The sequence below is a fragment of the Oncorhynchus mykiss genome, chromosome 9 (genome assembly GCF_057628025.1).
Source record: "Oncorhynchus mykiss isolate SJ-2025 chromosome 9, ASM5762802v1, whole genome shotgun sequence".
Taxonomy (NCBI): domain Eukaryota; kingdom Metazoa; phylum Chordata; class Actinopteri; order Salmoniformes; family Salmonidae; genus Oncorhynchus; species Oncorhynchus mykiss.
This window is the reverse complement of record NC_143030.1, coordinates 62,218,333-62,245,666: the sequence shown is the minus strand read 5'-3', so window position 1 is coordinate 62,245,666 and position 27,334 is coordinate 62,218,333. Positions and strand designations below refer to the sequence as shown.

The following is a 27,334-nucleotide window of genomic DNA, read 5'->3' as shown; positions in this document are numbered from 1 at the left end:
TAGCAATGAGGTTGAACACTTATTGACTCAAGACATTTCAACATTTTCATTTTTAATTAATTTGTTGAAGAAACATTTCCACTGACATTATGGGGTGTTGTGTGTAGGCCAGTGACACAACATCTCAGTTTAATCCATTTAACATTCAGGCTGTAACAACAAAATGTGGAAAAGTCAAGGGGTGTGAATACTTTCTGAAGGCACTGCACAAGTGCTGGGTTATTAAGGGGAGAGACAATTTACAGTTAAAAAAACTAAACTATGTCTGAAATACAGCTCTGAATCACCTGTCAGCTTTCCCCCACTAATGTTACTGACGATGTTGCAGATTCATAGTCCCTGACTGGAAGGTTAATATACAGTATGCCGTGTGCATCATATCATTTGAGAACATGATGACACTGTACTGCTGCTCCTCCATATTGTACTTTCAACACTATTACTCATGATGGAAAAATGCAGCTGGCCTTGAGCATTTCATGTCATTAGAACAGGGTTTTAATCTATTTGTGTATTAATTAGAGTACCATGAGTACAAGGTAAATCTCTATCAGTTAATATTGTCAAAATTACAAGGAACATTAATAATAAGCAGAAAGTAAATAAATGATTAAATAATATCATAGCATTTACAACTTCTAAATACTGTAGCTCACCACATTACAATTACACAAATTCCTCGTAAAAATAAAAGTGCACAGGGAAAAAAAAGGTACAGTATGGTCCTAGAGACATTGATTAGGGATATGTTTAGGGATATTACGGATATGTCTGTGTTGACACTTTCTGCTCACACCCAAAAGTAGACAATTTGCTGTCCAGACATTTTCAAGGCTACAGATGACATCTGTCTAGCTTTGAAAGATGTTGAAACAGCCCACAGTCCTGAAATGTGTGTACACAATGACAATGTGTCATCATACCAATAACAACGTCAGCCAAGATTCACAGAACAATGTTTAGACAAACCAACAGACAAACAAATCAAGGGCACAGAGCCCTAAAGGTGGTACTATATTTACTTCCATCAGGTGGAGATACAGTTAAAAGGATCCTTAGCAATCCTGCCAGGCCTAAACCAGTGACTTAGCAGTGAATCGTTAATTAATATTTTTCTCCCACTGTCATATAAATCATCATATAAATAATATTTATCATACAAATAGTTTCTCTACCAGGTGTCACTGCTTTTATCAACATGATAAACTTATCAATGTATCCCTCTGCCTAATGTTCAGTCAATATCTCTCCATTAGTAGGAATATTACACACGCACATCAACATGTACGCATGCACTTCCACACCCACAAAATACACCTGAAAAGCATGTACTTTTTACAACTTCATAACTGTAACTAGACTGTAACTGTAACCTTCATATTTTTGTTAAATTGCTGCTGTATTGCATTTACAGCACCAACCCAGTGTCAATGCAGAGCTTGAGAATGGAGTAACACTACCAGGCTCCAACCACATCATCTTGTGTGCCTGGATTGAAGAAGATGGTGGATTTGTCCCCCAGTTAGTGGGCAGTGGGCATTCCAGACCCAGTCTGATTCGCATATACAACTGTTTATAGAGGCGCTAGTGGGCAATGTTCATTCCGGTCCCAGTCTGAGTGTAACACCCATTGTACGTCTTGTTTCCTTATGCAAATGAATAGATGGGGCTCATGGGGGAGTTGGCCATCGGGGAGTGGGCTTCCTGGCTCCTGCTCTCACTGAACTCTGTGTCTCTGTCATCCCTCTCCTTGTGTCCAGTGTACTGGCCAATGAAGGAGCCGTCCTCGTTGAACTCAATCTCCTGTCCATCCCCATAGTCCACCAGACTGTCGTCACTATCTGTCCGTTTCATCATGGTGTCTACTGTCGTCTGGCCCCTGCCAACTTTAGTCTCTTCCTCCCTGGAAGAAAAAGGACAATATCAGAGGATATGCTTCAGCAGCTGTGGTTATGGCTTCACAGCTTTCTGCATACAGTTCTAGACTAACTGGTTATAATATTTACCGTCGGGCAGAGTAGGGAATGGTGGTGACACGACTTATCCTGAAACATTCAAATAGATTGTTAAGGAATTGTGTTGAGAGAGAGTGTTGAAGAACTTTGCTATAAAATGTCCTAAAATGGTTGATCATTCAATCAAATCACTTAAACCATTCATTTGTTTCAACAATGACAACATGTTGAATTGTAGACACAGACCTTTTTTATGATGTTTTTTGTTGTTGTTCAGATTTCTGATTATTGGTTATAAATATGAAATAAAGTCAATATATAAGTAAAATAATACAAAATAATAGAGTAAAAATGGTGTAAACTTGTCAGTGTTAGTCTTATCATACCTTTCCAGAGACCTTCAGTAGTCCAAAGGCGAAAAGAACAAGGATGAAAATTTGAAAACATTAGTAGTCAGAATAGAGAGATCAATTGGGGAGTATTGGGGAGTTACCAGGAAAAATACATTATTCTGAGATAATGACAACACCAAATGGTACAATATTGTTAGGGAATTAAATGATTTTTTCCCCCAATGTTGAATATTATTACCATGACATATTACAGTATGAATACATGTTTATATTACTGTAGATCACTGTTCATGTGGAATTATTTAGATACCATATCTGTCTTAAAGGGAAACTGACATGATGAGGAATTCTTCACAAAATTATTATACATGGTATATGTGGTTTACTTTGACCTACACAAATCTTGCATTGGTACCACTGATACCTATCTCAAGTCAAGGTTTTCTCAGTTGATTTTCAGACAGTTCTGTTATATTGCCTACCGATAGTCAAATGATCCCTCCTGATCTTTGTCATCCACTGGCTCCAATGTCACTTCTTTCTTGTCCCGTACTGAAAATAAAATTCTCTGTCTTGTTACTTTGACCAAATATAATATAAGCAATTGTGATGGGTTAATGCTTCAGCTTAGGTTTGGCGCATTTCCCTTGATCAGGGAGAAGAGCCTTGATCAGGGAGGTGACCAAGAACCCGATGGTCACTCGACAGAGCTCCAGAGTTTCTCTGTGGAGATGGGAGAAACTTCCAGAAGGACAACCATCTCTGCAGCATTCCACCAATCAGGCCTTTATGGTAGACTGGCCAGACGGAAGCCACTCCTCAGTAAAAGGCACATGACAGCCCACTTGGAGTATGCCAAAATACACCTAAAGGACTTTCAGACCATGATAAACACAATTATTTATTCTGATGAAACCAAGATTGAACTCTTTGGCCTTTGGCTTTAAATGGCGCCGGAAGAAATGGCAGCAGTGTTACGGACGCCCAACCAATTGTGCTATTATATGTTTTTCTCCGCGTTATTTGTAACTTATTTTGTACATAATGTTTCTGCAACCATATTTTAAGGCAAAAAAAGAGCTTCTGGATATCAGGACAGCGTTCACTCACCTCGGATTAGATGAAGATTTTTTCTACGACAAGGACGACACACAAGACATTCTCCAAACACCTCACAGGGCCGACATCCCCGTTATTTGCAAGAAGAAGCGACGCAGGTACAGAGAACAAAGAGCCGGATGCCTGGTCAGAACCCAGAGAAGGCGACTGGGAAAGCTGCCGTTACCGTCAATACTACTTGCCAACGTGCAATCATTGGACAATAAATTAGACGAGGTACGATCACGAATATCCTACCAACTGGACATAAAAAACTGTAATATTCTATGTTTCATGGAATCGTGGCTGAATGACAACATGGATATTCAGATAGCGGGATATACGCTGCACCGGCAAGATAGAACAGCACACGAGGGGGAGGTCTGTGCATATTTGTAAACAACAGCTGGTGCACGAAATCTAAGGAAGTCTCTAGAATTTGCTCACCTGAAGTAGAGTTTATTGTGATAAATTGCAGGCCACACTACTTGCCGAGAGAGTTTTCAGCTACACTTTTCGTGGCTGTTTATTTACCACCACAGACAGATGCTGGCACTAAGACCGTACTCAGTCAGCTGTATAAGGAAATAAGCAAACAGGAAACCACTCACCCAGAGGCGGCGCTTCTAGTGGCCGGAGATGCAGGGAAACTTTTTAATGCAGGGAAACTTAAATCAGTTCTACCAAATTTCTATCAACATGTTAAATGTGCAACCAGAGGGAAATAAATTCTAGATCCCTGTACTCCACACACAGAGACCCGTACGTACAAAGCTCTCCCTCGCCCTCCATTTGGTAAATCCGACCACAACTCTATCCTGGTTCCTGCTTACAAGCAAAAATTAAAGCACGAAGCACCAGTGACTCGGTATTTAAAAAAGTGGTCAGATGAAGCAGATGCTAAACTACAGGACTGTTTTGCTATCACAGACTGGAACATGTTCCGAGATTCTTCCGATGGCTTTGAGTAGTACCCCACATCCGTCACTGGCTTTATCAATAAGTGCATTGAGGACGTCGTCCCCACAGTGACTGCACAGTGACCCAACCAGAAGTCATGGATTACAGGCAAAATTCACACTGAGCTAAAGGGTAGAGCTGCTGCTTTCAAGGTGCGGGACTCAAACCCGGAAGCTTACAAGAAATCCTGCTATGCGCTGCGACAAACCATTCATGTACATACATACTCATATTCATGTACATACATACTCAATTGGGGCGACCAACGAGTGCTCCCACACATTGGCTAACCAGGCAATCTGCATTGTGTCCTGCCACCCACCACCCGCCAACCCCTCTTTTACGCTACTGCTACTCTCTGTTCATCATATATGCATAGTCACCATATCTACATGTACATACTACCTCAATCAGCCTGACTGGTGTCTGTATGTAGCCTCGCTGCTTTTATGGCTTTGCTACTGTATATAGCCTGTCTTTTTACTGTTGTTTTATTTCATTGCTTACCTATTGTTCACCTAACACCTTTTTTGCACTATTGGTTAGAGCAAGCAAGTAAGCATTTCACTGTAAGTTCTACACCTGTTGTATTCGGCGCATGTGACAAATAAACTTTGATTTGAATGCCAAGCGTCATGGAGGCAACCTGGCACCATCCCTATGGTGAATTATGGTGGTGGCAGCATCATGTTGTGGGGATGTTTTTCAAGCGGCAGAGACTAGGAGACTCTGGAGCTCTGTTAGAGTGACCAGTCAGGATCGAGGGAAAGATGAACGGATTAAAGTACAGAGAGATCCTTGATGAAAACTTGCTGCAGAGTGCTCAGGACCTCAGTGGCGAAGGTTCACCTTCCAACAGAACAACAACCCTAAGAACACAGCCAAGACAACGCAGGAAGGGCTTCGGGACAAGTCTCTTAATGTCCTTGAATGGCCCAGCCAGAGCCCCGACTTGAACCCGATCAAACATCTCTGGAGAGACCTGAAAATAGCTGTGCAACGAAGCACCCCATCCAACCTGACAGAGCTTGAGAGAATCTGCAGAGAACAATGGGAGAAACTCCCCAAATACAGGTGTGCCAAACTTATAGCGTCACACCCAAGAAGACTCAAGGCTGCAATTGCTGCCAGAGGTGCTTCAACAAAATACTGAGTAAAGGGTCTGAATACTTGTGTAAATGTGATATTAAAGTATATTTTTATTATTGTAAATTTGCAAAAATGTATAAAAAAAATGGTTTTTGCTTTGTCATTATGGGGTATTGTGTGTAGATTGATGAGAAGAAAACAACTATTTAATACATTTTAGAATAAGGCTGTAACCTAACAAAATGTGAAAAAAACGGGTCTGAATACTTTACAAATCCACTGTATGTTCCGGCCCCACAACCATGCGCTCAAGGAGAAAAATTGACCCACGGCTTAATGTAATTGGGGACCCCTTCTTTAGAGTAAAGACATGTGATTTAACTGTAAAAATGTATTACCTTTTAATGAGTCATGAACACAACTAGTTATGATGTTGTCATCTGATTGTCAAACAAATCACTTAAAAAACTAGGCCAGCCTCCCTCAAAAAATGTACAATAAAAAAGAAATAAATAATTATTCATGATTCATTATTCATTATTCATGTGTTTCATACTTTTCCAGTCAATTCGTAAGAGGCTGAATCTATTTCACTAGAGAAAGCATCTGAGTGAGGCAAACAGAACCCCTCTGTTGTAGTATCTGTAGCCCAGCCTAGTGGTTAAGATTGTTGGGTCGGTAACTGAAAGGTTGAGGGTTTGAATCCCTGAGCCGGCAAGGTGGAAAAAATCTGCCGTTCTGTCCTTGAGCAAGGCAGTTGCTCCCCGGGTGCCGATGATGTCAGTTAAAGCAACCCCCTGCACCTCTCTAATTCAGAGGGGTTGGATTCAATGCGGAATACAAATTTCAGTTGAAAGAATGCAGTTGAACTCTTTTTGTCCAGACAGCATCAGATATATGGGCTACACATACTAAGAAAAAAGGGCACTGTTTTGCTCGAATACGTTCTCCAGTGAGACCGATGAATCTTGCTGTTTGGGTATTTTTCTAGGTAAAAATTATAAATATATTCTGAGACAACCTATCAGATCTGAATTTCTGAGGGGGCCACTAGTGTGGCCAATTAGATTTCAGGGCACCCCCTGGACATGCCACTGAGTATTAGGTCTGTCTCTCCATCTAAGAATGTTAGTCCTTTAATGGAGAAGTCTTGTGGACTACAGTATTGCTACAGTACCTGGGTATTTGCCCCCTCGGCTCCTTTTGATAAAGCAGACGACCAGCAGGATGAGCACGAATAGAGCCACAGCACACATCACACCAATTACCCAGCCCTGAGTGGAGAGGTCCACCTGCTCCCGAGCATAAGCTGTATGTAAACACACACACATGATTAATTGTCATGATCTGCAGATCTGTGGATGTGTGGATGTTTAATGGCTTGTAATTGTGTGCTGTGGTTGACCTGCAGTGTTATACCTTCAGTTGTATAATGGGGTGATTCCTCTGTGTACCACTCTCCTACTCCAATTCTAGTCTGTGCTGCTATGGTGAATCTATAGCGGGTGTAGCGATCATATCTGCGAACAGCAAAACTGGTGGTGTTTGGGGGAAATCCCTCAACGTGCAATTCTTCCCCCTGAGTTGCGTTCACTGTAGAGAGAGTGCACAGTAGTGAGCCATGAGAACGCCATGAGACATGCAGCTACTGTACTTACTGTAGATACTGTACCTTATTTGCTCACCTGGCTTATGAGTAAGTCTTCCTACCTGTCTGATATTTGAGTATGTATCCGGTGACGATGCCATTGGGCTCTGCAGGAGTGTCCCAGTCCACCCAGATCATGTCCAAATGTCTCTGCTGGATTCTGAAGGATCTTGGAGCAGAGGGTGCTACAGACATAGATCAGAGGTCAAGTCTGAGAATAAACACTGGGAAATACATGATTAGGAAAAGAACCCTGACAGAAAAAGTGTCTGCCACATCTAATACAGCACCGCAGTGCTCTTCCTTACTTCCCTCTGGAGTGGAGAACTCTATGGTGTTACTGGGATGTCCCTCGTATCGGTTGTTGGCCACCACTATGTACATCTTGTAGTTGCTGTAAGGGATGAGTCCCGGCAGGACACCAGAGAGACGCGGCCCACTGGCTGGAAAGGCTTTAGACTTCATGGCCCTGCTCACACTCAGCCACCTCAGCTGGCTACTGTCTCGCCAGAAGTAGACCTGGGATAGGGGGGACACAGCACATGCATTCGTTCCCTCTTTTGTTCTGTCGTTTATTCCCTCATTCATTCATTCATTCATTCATTCATTCATTCAGCCAGTGTGTGAAGGGCTCTTCCTCCACCTCTCTCCTAATGAATAACAATTTCGCCTGGATCTCTACTTGTCAGAAAAGATTGTCACACTTGGAATTGAAAAACAGAAACTAAACAGGCCACCTATTCCCATTAGTCTAACCTTGTATTCCTTCAATTCTCCCATGATGCTGCTGCGAGCCACGGGGTCCCAGTGCACGGTGACCTTAGTGGCCTCTATCCTGGACACACGCAGGTTGAGGGGGGCAGCAGTGGGACCTGAGAGACACCAGGAGGAAGTTGTAATTCACTACGGTATGGCTAACTATGGTATGGATCGATCTAGGTCTATAGCTACCTGTAAATGTATATAAAAAAGTGTCTCTGTATCTGCAGGAAGGGATGGGAGGTCATACTCACGGTCTTCTCCAGAGTAGCCTATGATGACAGGGGACTCTGGGCCCATCCCAAAGTCATTGACAGCCTGGACCTTTATCTCGTATGGTGTGAAGGTGTCTGTGTCGTAGATGTAGTATTTACACCACCAAGTGGTAGCGTTCTTCCACTCCTCCCTGGAATCCCTCCGTTTCCACCACACCAAGTACTTTAGGTGGGGACCGTTCCACTCTCTGTTGTTTAATGCCTTTTTCCCATACCAGACACGGAAGTTCAATTGTACGGAATAAAAGTTGTTATTCTTCATTGAATAAACATTGAGTTACAAACGAATGAATGGAGAATTAGCTTTTGAAAACACTTTGAATGTATCACCTCCCAGCTGATCATCATGTTGTTTCTCCATGTTCCCACTCCCTGGATGTTTTTAGGGATGGCGTCTGGAGCTGAGAATCACAGCAAGTACACAGATTATTTTGGGAAAGTTCATGGTCCAAGTTTTTTAATATGAAAGATAATTGTCACCTGTGTGCCTGTTCAATACAATTAATGAAGCCAATGAGAAATCCATTATTCATATCACATTATCAAACTCATCAAGCATGAAATACTCACGTGCTCCACCAGTCTGGAAGTTGGCTGACGAGCGACTGGGTTTACTCATACCAATGTCATTGATAGCAATGACCCTAAACTCATAGATAATGAATGGTGACAGTTGCAGAATGACAGAGTTCAGGTTTCCAGGGTACGTGGAAAGGTTTCTCCACTTGAAAGGTAACCAGTCGTCATCATCATACTGCACCAGGTTTTCTGGAGGAAAAGCCCAGAAGAACACACTGATTCCTTCAGTTGATGGTGGCTAACTGACTATTTCAATGAAACTATGGCGCATACGTGGCCTGAATCCAGGCCTATGTTTACTCTGGATGTTCTGCTCCTGAGGTGTAGACAGTAGGGTAGAGCTGTTACCTTTGATAGGACTGTGATTGCTATCTCCAGGGGTCCAGGTAAGCCTGACGCTGCGCTCAAAGGGGTCCGACAACTGCAAGTTTGTAGGGGGGTCTGGACGATCTGGGAGGAAGGTAAGGAAACTTTTGATGCAAATTCCAAAAACATACAGCATGCTTATGAAGTCTTTATCTGCTACTCTTACATAATGCAATGTAATTAACATTACATAACATGCCATGCAATTGCTGAAACACAGTGTATGTACTGTAGCTATGTATGTTAACTAAGTGTCAAGTTATAATCCTACCCATCACCACCAGGCGGGCGGAGGCAGTGTTCTTGTCCATCTCAGTCTTGATGATGCAGGTGTAATTGCCCTCGTCTCCTCTATTGACGTTTGTGATGACCAGAGTTGATTCATCCAGCGACAGCCTGGAGATAATTAAAAGGACACAATACTGTTATTATTACGAAGTCATCTTGACAAATTCAGTTGAACTATTCACCATTTAGCCTTTAGTTATACTCAGATATAGACTATAACTCTGTTAATTTGATGTTAGCTACAGTCATCGAAATCCACTTCAATCAGTGTGAAGCCATTTCCGGTCACAACTTGCAGACTTGTTTACGTGTTGCTGTGCGTTTTGTGCGTTTTGTTGCCAACCTAACTTTACGGTTTTTACTTTTTAATTACCGTTTATATTTTATTTTTTTTCCCTCACTCAACTTTTTTCATTCAACTTTTTCACTCAGGACGCTTTATCTGGACGTGGTTCGTCAGGACCTCCAACAGCCGAAGCTAAGTAGTAAGTAGTAGGCAGTAGGGATGACCAGAGATGTTCTCTTGATAAGTGAGTGCATTGGACCACTTTCCTGTCCTGCTAAGCATTGAAAATGAACGAGTACTTTTGGGTGTAAGGGAAAATGTATGAAGTAAAAAGTACATTGTTTTCTTTAGGAATGTAGTGAAGTAAAAGTAAAAGTAAAAGTAGTCAAACATATAAATAGTAAAGTAAAGTACCTAAAGAAAACTACTTAAGTAGTACTTTAAAGTATTTTTACTTAAGTACTTTACACCACTGGTTAGCTATAACTATAACCCCATTGTTACAATGGTTACAAGGACAAGTAGTCATATTCAGGCTCACCTCCAGCCTATGATGAGGAACTGTTTGTTCTTCAGCCAGGTGGTGGTGACGGCGACCGTGGGGTCATGTTGGGCCTTACACTCCAACCGGACATCAGTCCCCCGGAGGACTCTCATATTATCTGGGCGTTTGAGAATTTTGGTGGACTCTGAAAAAGAGAGGATAAGGATCATGAGAACACCTGCAATGTGATCCATGAGCAGTGTAACTCTGGATTGAACGACATGCAGAAGCAAAGTGTTACAGTAAATATATTATTAGGCATTCACCTTTGACTTCTAGTTTGACCTCGTTTTCATCTCGTCCTGCTACGTTGCTGACAACACACACATATGACCCCTGGTCATCCATACGGGTGCCTTTGATCTGTAGTGTCCCGTTGCTGTGTACTTTAAAGCGATTCCCCTCCAGGTTGCCCAGTCCATACTTAGACCTGTGAAAAAACAGGTAGTCAGTTATACACATGCATACACACACGAGAGAAGAGCATCATAAACATGTTCTCACCAGCGCAGATCAGGCACGGGCGAGCCAAAATAGCGGCAGTCTAGCCAGGCGCGTCTGCCCTCAATGACCTTCACCAGGTCAGTCCTAGGCCTAAGGATACGTGGCTTTGCATCTGCAGATAAGAAGATGTGACATTAGACAACTCACATATACTTTTTATCTTCATTCCTGGCTGTGGAGCGATTTTAGTGCCAACAGAAATTGTATAATTTTGAATTTTGCACAAATTAAATCACAAAATGTATAAATTGATCTTTTGTTTCATGATTTGAAACTGAATTTAATGAATGACAAATTGACGTTTAAATTCAATATTTATACATCTGGTTGTCTGCATATCCAGTTAAAATGCAGTTCTCTAAATTCAGATTTAAAACCAAAGACAACATCCTGGTACTTTGCCAGCCAGGAAAGTTAAAGAAGAACAGATAGAATCCAACTCTCTATGTTCATAGGTAGAAAATAAATTCAACATGCCACATTGGCTTCAGAAATGGCCACAGAGAGTTTGATTCTATTTGTTCTCCTCTACCTTTCCTGGCTGGGAAAGTACCAGGATGCTGTCTCTGGTTTTGAATCTGAATTTAGAGAACTGCATTTGAAAACGGAATCTGAATGCATTGAATATATGAAACTTTGATTTACTTGAAATGATGGTTTGTAAACTTGATACACATACAATGAATGCAATATCTATCATCCACCATATTTACAGTATAAATATTGCATTTGAATATTCTATTAAATTGAAATTGAACTTTAAAACTGAATGCAATATTCATTCAATTCAGTTTCAAATCATGAAATACAAGTTCGATTTATGAATTCAATGATTCAATTTGTGCATTACAAATTCAAAAATGTTACATTCAAATTCAATATCCTAACATTCTACATTGAAATAACATTTCTGTTGGCACTGAAATCTCTACATACGTGGCTCTGAAAATACTTGGTGTTGCATCTTGAGGAACAGAAAAAGAAACTGTGTCACACTAGAATCCTGCACTGGTGACCTGATATCTGCATTTACACATATGCCAATAGATAAAGAGGTTCAGGGTTATTTTCTGCAAACAAATGTGATATCTTACGCAGTACGTTGATGTAAGCATTGGCAAACAGGTAGCCATACTGGTTAGAGGCATTGCACTGGTATACACCAGTGTTCGCCACAGTCACAGAACGGAAGGTAATTGTGTCTCCGGACACCTCCCTGTTTGGGACTGGAGTAGCATCTGGAAAGGATAGGAGAAGAAGAAGTTAACTATTATTTCCTAGTAGTTCAACTTACTTTATCATATAACCTTTTCAATTAAGTGACAAAATGGCTGATATTATTCATATCATTATTGAAAAATGTGAGTGGCATTTATAATTGTGCTTAGGTTAGCTGCTTACCCTCCATTGTATCTCCATTGATGAACCAACGGATACTGGGCCGGGGGATGCCGTCAGAGCGGCACACTAAGCGTGCATTCTCCTCTGGGGCCAGCACCAGGTTACTGGGCTTTTCCAACCAGAACGGAGCAGCTGTCATGGAGATCAGGTCAGCAGAAAAAGACAAACATATCATATCACATAAATCTACATAAATATTAAATATTTCCGTAATATCAAACCCCATACAAGGACAAGTAACATTGTCCAGGCTATATCAAACTACTGAATATCAAACTAATGGGCTATTTCCTTCCACGGGAAATCAAACAGTGAAATGTAAAGTTCAAATCGAAATCCTTGTGAGAGTAAATATGCTGAACATGTCCCAGTATCTGTGTGTTGGTGTGATGAAGGATGACGTGATGTAGATGATTGGCTGACCTTTGATCCGGACAGTGATGGTGTGTTCCAAGTATCCAATCTTGTTTGTGGCACTGCACGTGTATTCACCAGAGTCCTCAAAAGCGGCCTTGGGGATCTGCAGTAACTTGTTGTAGTTCTTCACCTTCATGTTGGTCGTGTCCAGTTCCTGTCCATCTTTGGTCCATGTGATGACAGGGGTTGGACTATTATATGGTAATTATAATTAAAACCAAATAAAATCACATGTCAGGCGTATTCAGAATGCTTTGAATGTTGAATGAACTTGACGACTTGGTTTGAAGAAGTAATAGTACAAAACAAGATACTTGAGGCATTTCAATGTAGCCTTTTATGACTTACAACACTGTCCAGGACATAGCTTAAAACAAGTACAGTAGTTGCACCGGCAAAACTGGGAAGTGGAATAGTAGAAGAAGTATCGAGAATAAGCACATTAATTACCATATATGTTTTGCCCATTATAAGCAATCAGAATTGTTCCACTGACTTGATTAGCTATTGTGAAAGACCAAATAAATTAAACAGATATGTGTGAAATATGACCGGAGCCTGCATTTGGTCCTATTTTAATTATTGTTCATTGAGATACAGTACGTTAAATATACCACCAACAGTTGGTTTTGTTAAATTCAGGGCCCTAAAAACAATAACTCGAAAGCATCATGATACTGTACAAGCCTCTTGTTCACCACAAGGGGCTTATTGGAGCTGCCATTGATGACTGCTTCAAACAATGTACAGTACAATTGTGATTGCTAGGTATACATTTTTAGATTATTTCTTGATACATTTGAATTTTGAAACGAGGTCTAGTTGCGGCCCTAACCGGAATAGATTGTGAACGATTCTTGGCGGAATTCAATTGCTTGACTGCCACGGGGGAGATTAGCAATGATTTGTTCTCGAGTTCTGTTTTTTTTTTAGTGTAGGTTTTGGTTCTATAAAGCTATGTTCATGCATTCTTTTTAGCACCATGCAATCAATGTTCAGTTCTAAACATGTATTTTCCTTCCCTATACTGTCTGCAGCATGATCTATTTTCCTAGCCTCGTGGAGAAAAGTATTGTTATAGATCGTTTAGGCCTATAATCGGGATCCATTTTTCCCCCTTCAAATGTTTAAATTAAAAAGGGGTGCGCTTTTTTGCCCTTTTTTCTAAACCCTCTCAATTCGAGCACTGCTGGTACTCCTATATTTGAACTATTGTGTTGTCCCATGTTTCTGTTTTTACTGTGTTATTGTTCTGGCCTTTTGGTCAAGTTGTGGTTGTAAATAAGAAGTGGTTCTCAACTGACTTGCAGAGGGAAAGAATGTCCCAAAAAGTTTGTGGTTGAGAGGATCATGGCTATATCGTAAATATTCATGAAAACAACTATTTGCATTTTGGTCTTGATTTAAGGTCAGGTGGAAAAATCTGATTTTAATAATACATTTTTTAAACAGGCGGGGTTTAGCCATAATTATGACTTTGTGCCTGTGGTAACTAGTGATGACCGAGGATCACTCACACTCCAGCAGCGATGCACTCGAGGAGCAGCTCCTCCCCCTGCAGGACAGTCTGGGAGCTGGACCTCCCGGCTGGAGACAGGAAGGTGGGAGCGGCCTCTGACACCATGCGGGCTGTGGAGGAAACACAACACACCACACAGAGTTAGAACCACAGAGATAGATAGAGGACTCTTTACCACAAAAGCCCGTTTTAGAATGGGAAGCACCATTATGGACTTTCACCATTTTGAAGTAGTCAACTGGGTGGGACTTCCTATGGGTTAACGCTGCAATTTGTAACTTTTTGGGCGACCTGACCCAATTCACATAGAAATGTGAGTTATAGCTCTATCATTCTCATTGAAAGCAAGTCTAAGAAGCGGTAAATCTGTTCTCCCCTAATTATATGATTCCGTTTTTGTACACCAGCTTCAAACAGCTGAAAATACAATATTTTTGGTTATTGGAAATACATTTCACAGCGGTTTAGATGGTACAATGATTCTCTAAACCCTGAGTGCTTGTTTTGTCACAAACTGAAATTTGGGACAAATTACATCTGCGTTACCTATCATATGTACAATAATTTTAGCAACCAGGAAATGGCGGAGCGATTTCGGCATATTGCACCTTTAAGGAAGGATCATATAATTCCATCCAAGTCACCAGGAGGGATCAGCCAATGAATTATACTTGTGAGGAAACATTCCATAACTGCAGATGGCAGTATATCGGCAACCTTGGCTATATACCAGTTCCAACAACACACTCTAGGTGGCAGTGTGCACTCTTTCAGTTTGTTTGCCAACTCATAGAAGTAGTAGAAGAAGAAAATTGGCCTCAATGGCGCTGCCCGTGTTCTCAGAGACATCATAATGGGACAGATACAATGACGCAATGTCTATGGTTAGAACTTTTCTCACTTAAATATCCTGACAGCATGGACTACGACTGTGGTTGGACTACGACTGGTACTTTACGGTGGGTACGGAAAACAGTGGTGCCTAACTCATCCTGGGCCTGAAGACTGTGTCAAGGCAGACCAATGTTAAAGAAGGATCAGGTTGTTAAGACGAGGTTGTTCATTCTTGACAGTATACTTAGTAAAAATTAAACACAACAAAAGAAGCAGAGCACACACTCACCACTGCACTAGGTCAGTAAGATCGGAGAAGAGCTATGGTGAGTCGTATTAGGGATAGTCTGAAATAAAACAATGTGGGGCAAACCAAAGCAACAGTTTAATAAGGAAGGCCAGTTAGTACATGGTAAGTTAACTAAATGATCCAACATCCCTTGTGCTACATACCAATACTCACTTGTAAGGACTCTAACGGTAATAGGCATCTTCTGTTGAATTATGTTTTTGTAGGGGAAGCGCGCGTTGCAACAGTAGTCAGTGGCAGAGTCATTGACGTAGACATTAGAGAAGTAGAGATCTCCATTCACCCCCATAGACACTCTACGGTCTTGTTTGATAGGCAGCATGACTGGGGGGTGGGGCTGGTGAGGCCAGTTGAAAGGTCTCCCTGATGAACCTGAAATAAATACTAAGTTATTTATGCATTTCCTGTTAAGCTCATCTGGAGTTGATAGGATAAATATAGATAATGTTTGGGATAAGTGCCATATTACAAAAACATGAGCAAAATAAGCTCATCAGTTCCGAACGAGAGACAAGTGGTTATCATTAATTATATAATATCAATGCCATTCCTAGACATGATGTACTTCTGATTTGAGAATAGAAGGTAGGCCTACTCACACTTGCTCATCCAATAGGTCTCAGGTTTGGGAGGGCCTGGAGGAGGGCTGCAGTCCAGGACCAGAGGAAGACCAACACTCACCGTTACCGGTTCCAAAACCTCTCTGGGCCACAGAGGGGCCCCTGCCATGAAAACATAGGGTTAAGAAGATGTGGTTAGTGGCATTTAACACAGAGCGCAGAATCTTGCCGGGATATGGACTCATCTTAACACAAGACCACTTTTGAGGTCTGAAAATGGCTGACAAAATTAGATTTTGTACGGATTTGTCCCTTTAAGCTTTGCTTGGTTCTGCCACCAAAGTTGAGCATTTTCAAGGTTTGAGGCCCTAGCTTTCGAATGTACTCTGTGACAATGGACTCAAAAGCTTGAATGGAGTGGCAGCTTACTAGAGATGCGTAGGTTGATCTTGTTTGAGTATGCAGTGCCATACTCATTGGTGGCAACACACTGGTACTCCCCCTCATAAGCCTCCGGGTCAGCCCAGGCATAGATGTCCAGCGTCCCCGAACGTCTCCTCATCGAGGCCTGAGGGTCCCGTGCCACATTGAAATACTTCCCATTACGCCTCCATGAGAAACTTAGGGATAAAGGCAAGTAATTTGGTTAAAGTAGTTAAAAGAGTTGTACTATAGCTACTCACCATTTTTATACGGTTTTGAACTATAAAGAAAGTGTTTTTGATTTGTTAGTTCTTACATTGGGTGGGGGGTGCCTTTGGCTTCACACTCAACGACCATGTTGTCTCTGGGGTCCACGACATGATCCTTCAACGACTGTTTTATAATGGTGGGGGGCTGTCTGACTTTAGGTTGACAAGTCAAAATGAAAGACCTGATTGCATTAGGATTGTACATTCATTTACATACTGTATTTGACAATATACAGCACTGTACACTATTATCACCATATTGCAGGGACACAATAGGTTGTATTGACTTACTTTCCAGTGGGACGTCAATGGCAGACAGTCCTTGCCATAACAGTAGTAATAGAGTGGATCTGGCCAGCATCCCCATCTCTACAGTGAATGACCTTCACCGATCCTGTTGAACTGCCGGACACCTTTATCTAGGAACTGTTTTATTAGTGATCGATTAAGCAATTCAAATGTTTCATGAAATCAAATTAAATTAAATATCATGACATTTATGGGGACCAATTGCTTTGTAAGACAATATTTTCTAGCGCAAAACAACAAAATAAAATGAAATGCCATTTAGTATCCAAACAGCAGTATTTAATCTCTGTCCCACTCAACAGTCTGCGCTGTCACATTCTCTGACAGAGTCTCTTTGTCACTGTTTCCAAACAATAGATCCACCAACGCAACACATGCCCAGGACTCAACTCCAGTCTCAAGCCATTATGAAAAACGTACCTCCTCCACAGGACTACATTAATAAAGCTTTTGTTAGTTGCTGTGTAGGAAGTACTTGAATCCCAAAGAAATACATTGTTATAATGTAATTAATATGTCACTACTATATTACCCTGTTAGTTATAAATATATATGATACAAAGTGTAACAAAACAGATCATTGATCAGACTCATTGATCAACTCATCTACAACAATTATCAGAACTTTTCTTCCTCTTGTTAGAACACATTAGCTCATTACATCTGCGTTACCTTTCATAAGTACAATTCTTCAAGTGGAATATCATGAGGTTTCCCTCTTCCCCATCATCTCCATGACACTCCAATGCATTGAGTTTCTCCACAATTCCAATGTCCAGTTAGTGCCGTAAACAGATAAAATCCTTGGTGGTCAATCAGTCAATTTTGTTTCCTTGGTCAATCAAATAGCAGTAATCTGGAGAGGCAGAGCAGAGTGAACATCTCAGTAATAAAGTTTCTGTCTGTGCCATGGCCGTTCTGCACTCTGCCCACCCATCTCATGAATAATGAATGAGCTCCCCCCCCCCCGCACCACCACCCACATCTCTGTGCCTGCCAAGCTCCCTCTCTCTCGCTCTCTCGTGTACACGCACATATTCGTTCAAAGAAATTTGTGAATAAGTATCATGGATAGTTTTAACAATGAGAAGATAAAATGTGGTTTGAGTGGAATGATTGAGCACTGCTTGGAATTGGAATGATTGGCATTGTTGAGGTTTGGACATGACATAATTTGCATGGAAAGAAAGATGGTTGTCACAACCATAGATATATAGAGCCTTGATACATGGTCTGTGGTCACCACCTTGTATGCTGACTCATTTGATGATGCCTATCTGGGGAAACTTATGAGGGAAGCCAGACATAATTGTTTGTATTTACATCAAAGCTGTGTAACAACAAAGCTTTATCTCTATTGCATTCCCACACTCTGCTTATGAGCTTATTCATATTGAGCAATTTCAGTGCCTAAAATAATTTCACAGAAATACTCTGTGTACTCAGTGGAAACACAAGCCAGCCCATAGTCTGCACATGGTTAGCATTTTTATTGGTTTTGATGACATCAATGATGTGGGCCTTATTGTTGGCTGCTGAAAACCAGGGAACAGAGTATGAGTGCAATGTTTGTCTCAAATTAATTTTATATGCAAGAAAAAACCCTGGCAAATGAACTCATCACAAAGGCTGTTAGAAGGAATGACTGTTTTATCGGCAAAACAGAGGCATATTTGTAGCAAGCAATGTCTGTTGTGTCTGTTTGTGAATTGTGTTGAAAGCGATTTTATGGTGTCTAACCCTCCGGCCAAATTAACTTCCTTTTGTATGAAAACAAAAAGAAACACTTCACTTGTTGGTACTCTGGCCACCTTCCCACTATTGTCTCCTTCCAATGTGTAGCTCATCAGCATTTTCTATTCCCATTCTATTCTATACTCGACCACTCTAATACAGTACACCCCACAGGTGGCTGGTGGCACCTTAATTGGGGAGGACAGGCTCATAGTGATGGCTGGAACATAAATTAATGTAATGGAATCAAACACATCAAACATATGGTTTCCATGCCTTTGATAACACTCCATTCACTCCATTCCAGCCTTCTGTGGTACACCTAAGCAAGAACAATCAATTATGCTGACTGACATCCTCAGAAAGGGCACAGGTCAAAGCCGTTCAGCGGAGGACTCTTCAGGAAAATAAAATGCTTTTTTTCTAGAAACAGCACAGAACTCTAGAAGAGGCCTTTGTCTCTGTGGCAGTCTTAAGCCTCTACATAGTTCTGACCCAAGTAGACTAGGGGCCCAGGAATGCAGACACAGCACTAATTCATGGATATGGACTAAATGGACAAACACGACTGGTGAGGGTAAGATGAAAACCAAACCAATGAATTATCTCTGCCTATTTTTTTCTAAAGAATCCAAAGGGTTTCACTGTAAGCAATTGTTTGGAGATGTCACACCTTGATCTGTTTCACCTGCCTTGTGCTTGTCTCCACCCCCCAGCAGGTGTCTCCGGATTCCCGTTTCTCCAGTTCTCAAGTTCTTGTTTTCTAGTTTACCCTGTTCCAAACTTTCTGCCTGCCCTGACCCTGAGCCTGCCTGCCATTCTGTCCCTTTTTGACCTTGCCTTGGATTACGAACCTCCGCCTGCCTGCCCTCGACCTGCCCTTTTGCCTGCCTCTTTGTTATAATAAATATTCTGAGAACAGAACCATATGCCTCCTGTGTCTGCATCTGGGTCATATCCTGAGTCGAGATAATACGAACTGGCCATGACTGACCCAGCAGACTCAGACCAGCTTCACAACGCTGTCTGCCTGCAAGAAGACACAAGGAGCTACTTTTGAACCTTATGGAAGGACTCCATACCTTGGTGGAATGCCATGACCAGGGTTTCAACTCATTACTGGAGCAATTCCGCTGACTATCTATCAGGCAGCAAGCCATAACGGAAACCTCCCAGAAGCTGAGTAACCCTGATACCAGGGGTGCTTTTCCCCAGCCTACCCCGGCTTCCCGAGAACTCCACTTACCTCCTCCGGAGCGCTATGTTGGGGATCCTGGAGCCTGCCGGGCATTCCTCTCCCATCTTTGAGCTTCAGCCCTCTTCGTTTCCTTCAGATCGTTCGATGATAGCGTCTCTCATAACGCTCATGTCTGGAAGGGTGCTCGCCTGGGCTACAGTGGTGTGGGAGCAACAATCCGCCGTTTACCTTCGTCTGGATGATTTTGTAGTAGAGTTGAGGAAGTGGTTCGATTCTCCGGTGTCCGGGAGAGAGTCGGCTCGGAAGCTACTTCAGCTACATCAAGACTCCCATAGTGTGGCAGACTATGCGGTAGACTATACCATGTTGGCCGCCGAGAGTGCCTGGAGCCCGAAGGAAATTAAAGATGTTCTCGCAGCTTGGGAGTTACCCATGGACCTTGACTCCCTCATAGCGTTGACTATAAGGATCGATGGTCGCCTACGGGAATGCAGGAGGGAGAGGAGGTCTGTTCTTGGCCACACTCGCTCATCAACGGTTTCTGCCTCACCTCCGAAGAACCCCGGATGTCCCCAGTGCCTGTATTCCGGAGAGAATCTGAAGTCACCCAAGTTCCCTCGGGAATCATCGAGGACTGTCGACTCGTCGCCTCCAGAGCCCATGATGCTGGGCAGGGCTAGACGGTCTCCTAATGACTGTTTATGCAGGCTGAGCTCCAACAGTTGCCTGTATTGTGGTACTACAGGACATTATATAGCCACCTGTCCAGTAAAAGATCAGGCTCATCAGTAGGTACGAATACGCTGGTGGGCCTTACTGGAAGTCTCCAAACTCCTATTACTTGTACACCTCTCCATGCTATCCTGCTGTGGGGTGACCGGTCTAAATCTCTCCCGGTCATCATTGACTCTGGGGATGACGAGAGCTTCATGGATGCTATCCTGGTATCTGAGCTGGGTTTCTCCGCACAATCCCTCTCTATTCCTATGGACGCCAGAGCATTGGATGGACGCTCCATTGGAAGGGTCACTCACAGTGACTCTACTACCGGGGCCTCAATGACAAAGTAAAAAATTGTTACCCTCTACCACTCCTCTCCTCAGCAGTCAATCCTCTCCAGGGGGCGATCATCTTTTCAGAGTTGGACCTTCGGAATGCCTACCACCTAGTTCGGATACGGGAAGGAGACGAGTGGAAGACAGCCTTCAACACGTCTAGCACACACTACGACTACCTGGTTTGGCCGTTCTGACGGACCTACCCTCCCGCCGTGTTCCAGGCCCGGGTCAACGATGTGCTTTGTGACATGTTAAACTGGTTTGTGTTTGTCTACCTCGACGACATCCTTGTCTTTTCCCGTTCGGCTCAAGAGCATGTCCTCCTCATCCGACATGTCCTCCAGCGCCACCTGGAGAACTGTCTGTTTGTCAATGCGGAGAAATGTGAATTCCATTGCTCCACTATCTCCTTTTTGGGACACGTCATCGCTGCAGGGAACATTCAGATGGATCCTGACAAGGTGAGAGCAGTAGTGGATTGGCCCCAACCCACATCCAGAGTGCAGATGTCACGTTTCCTGGGATTTGCACATTTCTACCACAGCTTAATTTGGGGCTACAGCACACTGGCTTCCCCCCTTTCTGCACTCACCTCTCCCAAGGTTCCGTTCACGTGGTCGCCACATGCTGTTTTTGGATCTTAAGCATAATTTCATCACTGCCCCCATCCTAATCCATCCGGACCCGTCCTGTCAGTTCGTGGTGGGGGTCGACGACTTGGACGTTAGAGTGGGGGCCGTTCTGTCCCAACGTTCTGCCCAGAACAAAAAGTTGCATCCGTGCGCTTTCCTGTCCCATCACCTTAATCCCGCTGAGAGGAATTATGACCTTGTTAATTGGGAACTTCTCACAGTCAAGATGGCCCTGGAGATGTGGAGGCACTACCTTGAAGGGGAAGGAACACCCATTCTTGGTGTGGACCAACCATAAGAATCTAGAATATCTTGGCACCGCCAAATGCCTCAACTCAAAGCAGGCTCGTTGGGCACTGTTATTTACTCGGTTCCATTTTACCATCTCCTAACGCCCTGGGTCCAAGAATGTTAAGCCTGTCTAGTTCTACGGCTACACCCTCTGACCCACAAAACATCCTCCCTACCTCCTGTCTTGCAGCTACACTTGTCTGGGGTATCAAGAGTCTGGTCCACAAGGCGCAACGTTCACAGCCAGAACCAGGGGGCGGGGGCCCTGGCTAACCGGATGTTTGTCCCTTATTCGGCCCGGTTCCCGGTCCTGGAATGGGTTCATTCCTCTAAACTTACCAGTTATCCCGGCTCCTGTCGGACCCTGGCATTCATCCAAAAATGTTTTTGCTGGCCCACCATGGTTCCTGACATCTCCGCATTCATCGCCGCCTGCACTATGTGCGCACAGAACAAGACTCAGCGGCAAGCTCCAGTTGGCCTTCAACCATTCCCTGTTCCTCACTGACCCTGGTCCTATATATCCCTGGAATTTGTCACTGGTCTCCCCCCATCAGGTGGCAACACCACCATCCTTACGGTTGTGGATAGGTTTTCCAAAGCCGCACATTCATTCCCCTTCCCAAGTATTCCTCAGCCAAGGAGACGGCCCAGCTTATGGTGCAGCACATCTTCTGGATCCATGGACTTCCGGTCGACATGGTCTCCGATCGTGGTCCTCACTTCTCGTCCAGGTTCTGGAAGGCATTTTGCACCCTGATTGGGTCATCAACCAGCCAGTTTTCTGGGTTTAATCCCCAATCCAAAGCCAGTCGGAATGAGCCAATCAGGACCTGGAGATGACTCTTTGTTGCCTCGTCTCTGCCAACCCCACCACCTGGAGCCAGCAACTTGTGTGGGTGGTGTACGTCCGCAACACCCTTCCCTGCTCAGCCACTGGTCTCTCACACTTTGAGTGTTCCTTCAGTTACTAGCCTTCGCTCTTCCCTGAGCAAGAGGAAAAAGTCAGCATACCCTCCACCGCTGGAAGAGAGCCTGGTCCGCTCTTCTTAAGACCAACTCCAGGTATCTGCGACAGGCGGACCGCCACCGGATGCCAGCTCCCCGCTATCATCTCGGGCAGAGGGTATGGCTCTTCCCCCGGGATCTGCCCCTCAGGGTGGAGTCCCGTAAACTTTCCCCTTGCTTTATCTGCCCTTTCCCCATCTCTAAAATCCCCACTGCTGTTCGTCTTCTGTTGCCCCAGTACCTGGTTGACTGGGAGGGTTATTGCCCAGAGGAGAGGTGCTGGGTTCCCGCTAGAAACATCCTGGACCCAGACTCATCGCTGTGTTCCGACACCAACACCCCAATCAACCAGGTATGGGCCCGGGTAGGACCACCCTCATCGCTGGGGGGGGGGGTTCTGTCACACCCTGATCTGTTTCACCTGCCTTGTGATGGTTTCCACCCTCCACCAGGTGTCTCCGATTTTCCTCTGTGTATTTATAACTGCGTTTTCTGTCTGTCTGTTGCCAGTTCTTTTGGTGCACCACCAGCGTGTTTTCCGTTTCTCCAGCCTCCTGTGTCTGCATCTGGGCCATAGGGCTCCCGAGTGGTGCAGCGCACTGCATCTCAGTGCTAGAAGTGTCACTACAGACCCTGGTCGATCCCGGGCTGTATCACAACCGGCCATGATCGGGAGTCCCATACGATGGCGTATAATTGGCCCAGCGTCGTCAGGTTTAGGAGAGGGTTTGGCCGGGGTAGGCCATCATTGTAAAATAAGAATGTGTTCTTAACTGACTTGCCTAGTTAAATAAAGGTTAAATAAAAATATCCTGAGTCGTGATAGGCGAGCCATTGCAATCGGGGCTTGGAGTCACAGATCACTATCAGTTCTGACCATGACCATGATGTCAACCACTGAGGCCCCTGCAATAACAGACATATAACAGTGTCACAGGAATGAGAATAGAACTTGAGCATGGCTCATCCACTTGTACTGATCTGGGCTTTTCCCCCCACGTCATCTTGATTGAAACAGAACTTGAGTCCCCTCACAAAGGAAACAAAAGCAAAAAGTATGTTCAGCTTGGCTCTTGGCATGGCCTCTTTCTTCCCATGCATTTGACTTCAGCAGGGTTTCAGTCTGACCAGTGCCATGCACCAGATTGCACAGTGTGAAGGGCTCGAGAGGCGGGCGGAGGCAGCTCTGTGAGGACAACAATGTCTCTATGTCCCGTGGGTCCCCTTTGGCACGTGAGGCTAGGGCTTGGCTAGGAGCAGATGGTATGTGGGAGGATTTCTCCATCTCTACACAAGCTGCCTGTTCAGAAACGGAGTCAGAGACAACCCATCACTCAATGTACAAGCAGCGTCACTAGGCCTACACCAGTGAGGAGGAGGGGTGGCAGTTGCCAGATACAAAGGAGTATTCTTAAGGTAACATCAGGTGGCAGGTGCAATACTAAGCATCATCTTCATTTGGACTGTGCTGGAGTGCTTATGCTCTGTTGCCCCTCTAATGCTCTGTTTCTCCTGACTGTTACCGGTAGTTAGAATTTTAAGCCTGGTTTGAGCCTGGACCATTTCAAGTGCCATGAAAATGAAATGAACATGGACAAGTATAAACAATCAGGCTACCAAGACTGTCATTATAACTGTGATCTTCAATCAAGAGCAAATACTGTATGTCCGCAAAAGAGACAGCTTGGTGGTCAATACCAAAACAGTGAATGCATCTAAATGTATGCCAACAGCTTCTATGTGCAATCGTGGGAGCCCAAAAATAAAATAAAAAAATATATATTTTCCACATTTTGTTGTGTCACAGCCTGAATTTAAAATGGATTACATTGAGAGCATGTGTCACTGGCCTACAAACAATACTCCATAATGTCAAAGTGGAATTATGATTTTAGACATTTTTACAAATTAATAAACAATGAAGAGCTGAAATGTCTTTAGTCAATAGGTATTCAGCCTGTTTGTTATGGCAATCCTAAATAAGTTCAGGAGTGAAAATGTGCTTTACACGTCATATAATACATTGAACGGACTCACTCTTTGTGCAATAATTTTTGAAAGACTACCTCATCTCTGTACCCCACACATACAATTATCTGTAAGGTCGCTCAGTCGAGCAGTGAATTTCAAACACAGATTGAACCACAAAGACCAGGGAGGTTTTCCAATACCTCACAAAGAAGGGCACCATGGTGCCAAGGGTGACTTTAAAACCGTTACAGAGGTGAACGGCTGTGATAGAAAACTGAGGATGGATCAACAACATTCCAGTTACTCCACAAGTTACAGAGTGAATATGAGGAAGCCTGTACAGAATACAAATATTCCAAAACATGCATCCTGTTTGCAATAAGGCACTAAAGTAAAACTGCAAAAAATGGCAAAGCAATGAACATTTGACCTGAATACAAAGCATTATGTTTGGGGCAAAACCAACACAACACATCACTGAGTACCACTCTTCATATTTTCAAGCATGGTGGTGTCTGCATCATGTTATGGGTATGCATGTCATCGCAAGGACTAGGATGCTCTGTTTCAAGTGCCCAGGAAGTTTTTTTATGATAAAAAGAAACGGAATAGAGCTAAGAACAGGTAAAATCCTAGAGGAAAACCAGGTTCAGTCTGCTTTCCAACAGATACTGGGAGACAAATTCACCTTTCAGCAAGACAATAACCTCAAACATAAGGCCAAATATACACTGGAGTTGGTTACCAAGACAACATTGAATGTTCCTAGTTACAGTTTTGACTTAAATCGGCTTGAAAATCTATGGCAAGACTTGAAAATGGCTGTCTAGCAATGATCAACAACCAGCTTGACAGAGCTTGAAGAATTTAAAGAAGAATAATGTGTGAATATTTTACAATCCAGGTGTGCAATGCTCTTAGAGACTAACCCAGAAAGACTCACAGCTATAATCACTGCCAAAGGGGATTCTAACATGTATTGACTCCGGGGTGTGAATACTTATTTAAATGAGATATTTCTGTATTTCATTTCTAAAAACATGTTTTCACTTAGTCATTGTGGGGTATTGTGTGTAGAAAAATATATTTAATCCATTTGAATTCAGGCTGTAACACAACAAAATGTGGAATAAATCAAAGGGTATGAATACTTTCTGAAGACACTGTATATATATTATAATATATATTGTATATACACTATCCACTGGCTGTCTCATTACAAAACTGCTGATTCAGTGAAAGAACCTCCCTCTTTTAAAGCTTGACCCTGCCTTTGATTCCTTCTGACGAACAGCTAGAAGAGTACTCAGTCATACACAGTAAAACAAAGACACTTGTCATGGAATAAGATCTCAACATCTATCCATGACTTAAAGGTACAGTCCGTACGATGTGCACAACTCTCGTTTCAGGTCTATAAAATACAAATAAATGTAATGAATTTTTTTTTTTTAAATGTAAGTAAGTCTTCAGAGACAACTAAAATATCAACAACGGTGAAGGTAAGAGTCATATTCTTCAACAATCACGGGGTAACCTCTATTAGTTGAAGTCACTAGTGAGCAGCAGAAAATCTTTTGCACCAAGATTGCACCAATAATTCTTGCATTTAAATTAAAAGGAATTCATACTTGCCAAAAGTCATGCAATACAAGAAAATAAAACAAAAGTTATCTGGAGAATTAAGTTGCTGTATTTGTTCAGTCACCTACAGTTGCATCTACGGTGCTTCTCCTCTGCTGCTCTCTCGGTGAACTCAGAGCAGCTACTCTGGTCTTAACATCAGTCTACAATCAGCTTCTGAAAGTTAGTGTGAGTGTTGTGAATTTTAGTTTGCATTATTTCCAACCACATGCGGGACAAAATTAGGTCAAACTCTCTGGTCACACGACATGTCAAATGGGCACCATAATGTGTCCTTTGTGTAATAGGGATACAAAGATAACGTCATCTCCGTCCATTGTGATAGCAAAAGTGATGGCAGACTTCACAAGTCAATAGACTGGAAACAAAGGTGATAACATGTAATTTATTTATACATCAACTTTAAGGGGAAAAATGTCAATTGGATAAAAGTAATTTCATGTCTTTTGTTATCTGTGCTATTTCAGAGTGAAAGGCGGGGGATTACTGACCTTGTGTCTTCTCTCTGGCTGGCACGGACACACTCATTCCCTCTCTCACAAGGCCTTTCTGTCCCAAACAAAGTGTGTCTTACACTGACTGACCACTGACCAGGGAGGGTACAGCCTCTAGATGCAGGCAGGCTGCCGTTAACCCCTCACACTCCAGCAGAACACAGTCAAAACTATACATGACTTACTGCTTTTAATTGCTCAGTTGTTGCATCACCAACACCAATCCAAGTCTGGGATGGGAATGACTGGGTCTGAGAGAAGTGAGATAAGTTACTACTTGAATGTAAAGGCTTCAGCTGAGCACAACAGACCAACAGAGGCCAGACATTTCACAATTATGTGCGGGACAAGTTGTTGTATACAGCAGAGTAATTCATAGCTTTGAGAGGCTGAAGCTAATTGCACCTTGACACAAATATCATAACAAAAAAACACATTATATAATTTTAAAATAAATAATAACCCTAACCCTTCCCCTAACTCCAACCCTAACACGAACCTTAAATATTTAACCTAACTCCTAAACTTAACCCTAACACATATCCTAGCTAACGTTCG

At 43.0% G+C, this 27,334-nt stretch overlaps 1 protein-coding gene and 1 long non-coding RNA gene across 5 annotated transcripts; one reads left to right on the top strand and one right to left on the bottom strand.

Moving 5' to 3' along the window:
* Window positions 1-35: 35 nt before the first annotated feature.
* Window positions 36-26,819, bottom strand: nfascb (neurofascin homolog (chicken) b). Of its 4 annotated transcripts, XM_090184894.1 has the most exons (27): window positions 26,774-26,819; window positions 17,419-17,602; window positions 16,729-16,856; window positions 16,485-16,590; window positions 16,175-16,365; window positions 15,785-15,907; window positions 15,339-15,557; window positions 14,040-14,151; window positions 12,529-12,713; window positions 12,106-12,237; window positions 11,799-11,942; window positions 10,705-10,816; window positions 10,467-10,630; window positions 10,198-10,345; window positions 9,354-9,478; window positions 9,065-9,166; window positions 8,708-8,905; window positions 8,468-8,538; window positions 8,117-8,339; window positions 7,860-7,975; window positions 7,412-7,622; window positions 7,166-7,288; window positions 6,875-7,048; window positions 6,633-6,764; window positions 2,791-2,860; window positions 2,007-2,045; window positions 36-1,903 (listed from the first exon to the last, which is right to left on the bottom strand). In XM_090184894.1, the coding sequence occupies exons 3-27, from the start codon at window positions 16,802-16,804 to the stop codon at window positions 1,648-1,650; spliced, it is 3,552 nt and encodes a 1,183-aa protein (XP_090041020.1). In that variant the 5' UTR covers window positions 16,805-16,856; window positions 17,419-17,602; window positions 26,774-26,819; the 3' UTR covers window positions 36-1,647. The 4 variants fall into 4 exon arrangements, with proteins under 4 accessions (XP_090041020.1, XP_090041019.1, XP_036844338.1 ...); XM_090184893.1 differs by lacking the exon at window positions 26,774-26,819 and having other exon boundaries at window positions 17,419-17,646; XM_036988443.2 differs by lacking the exon at window positions 26,774-26,819 and having other exon boundaries at window positions 16,729-16,839; window positions 17,419-17,634.
* Window positions 14,814-17,018, top strand: LOC149981288 (uncharacterized). Its single transcript, XR_016483362.1, has 2 exons — window positions 14,814-15,000; window positions 15,802-17,018. It is a non-coding gene; the product is annotated as an uncharacterized LOC149981288 (long non-coding RNA).
* Window positions 26,820-27,334: the final 515 nt, after the last annotated feature.

Bases quoted from the DNA above. Each gene is read 5' to 3' on its own strand.
- nfascb (XM_090184894.1), bottom strand. From the start codon at position 16,804: ATGGGGATGCTGGCCAGATCCACTCTATTACTACTGTTATGGCAAGGA. The intron at 14,152-15,338 runs GTGAGTATTGGT...TTTCCTCCACAG, and splicing joins TACCGTTAGAGTCCTTACAA to CCCGCATGGTGTCAGAGGCC. The intron at 11,943-12,105 runs GTAAGCAGCTAA...TATCCTTTCCAG, and splicing joins CAATGGAGATACAATGGAGG to ATGCTACTCCAGTCCCAAAC.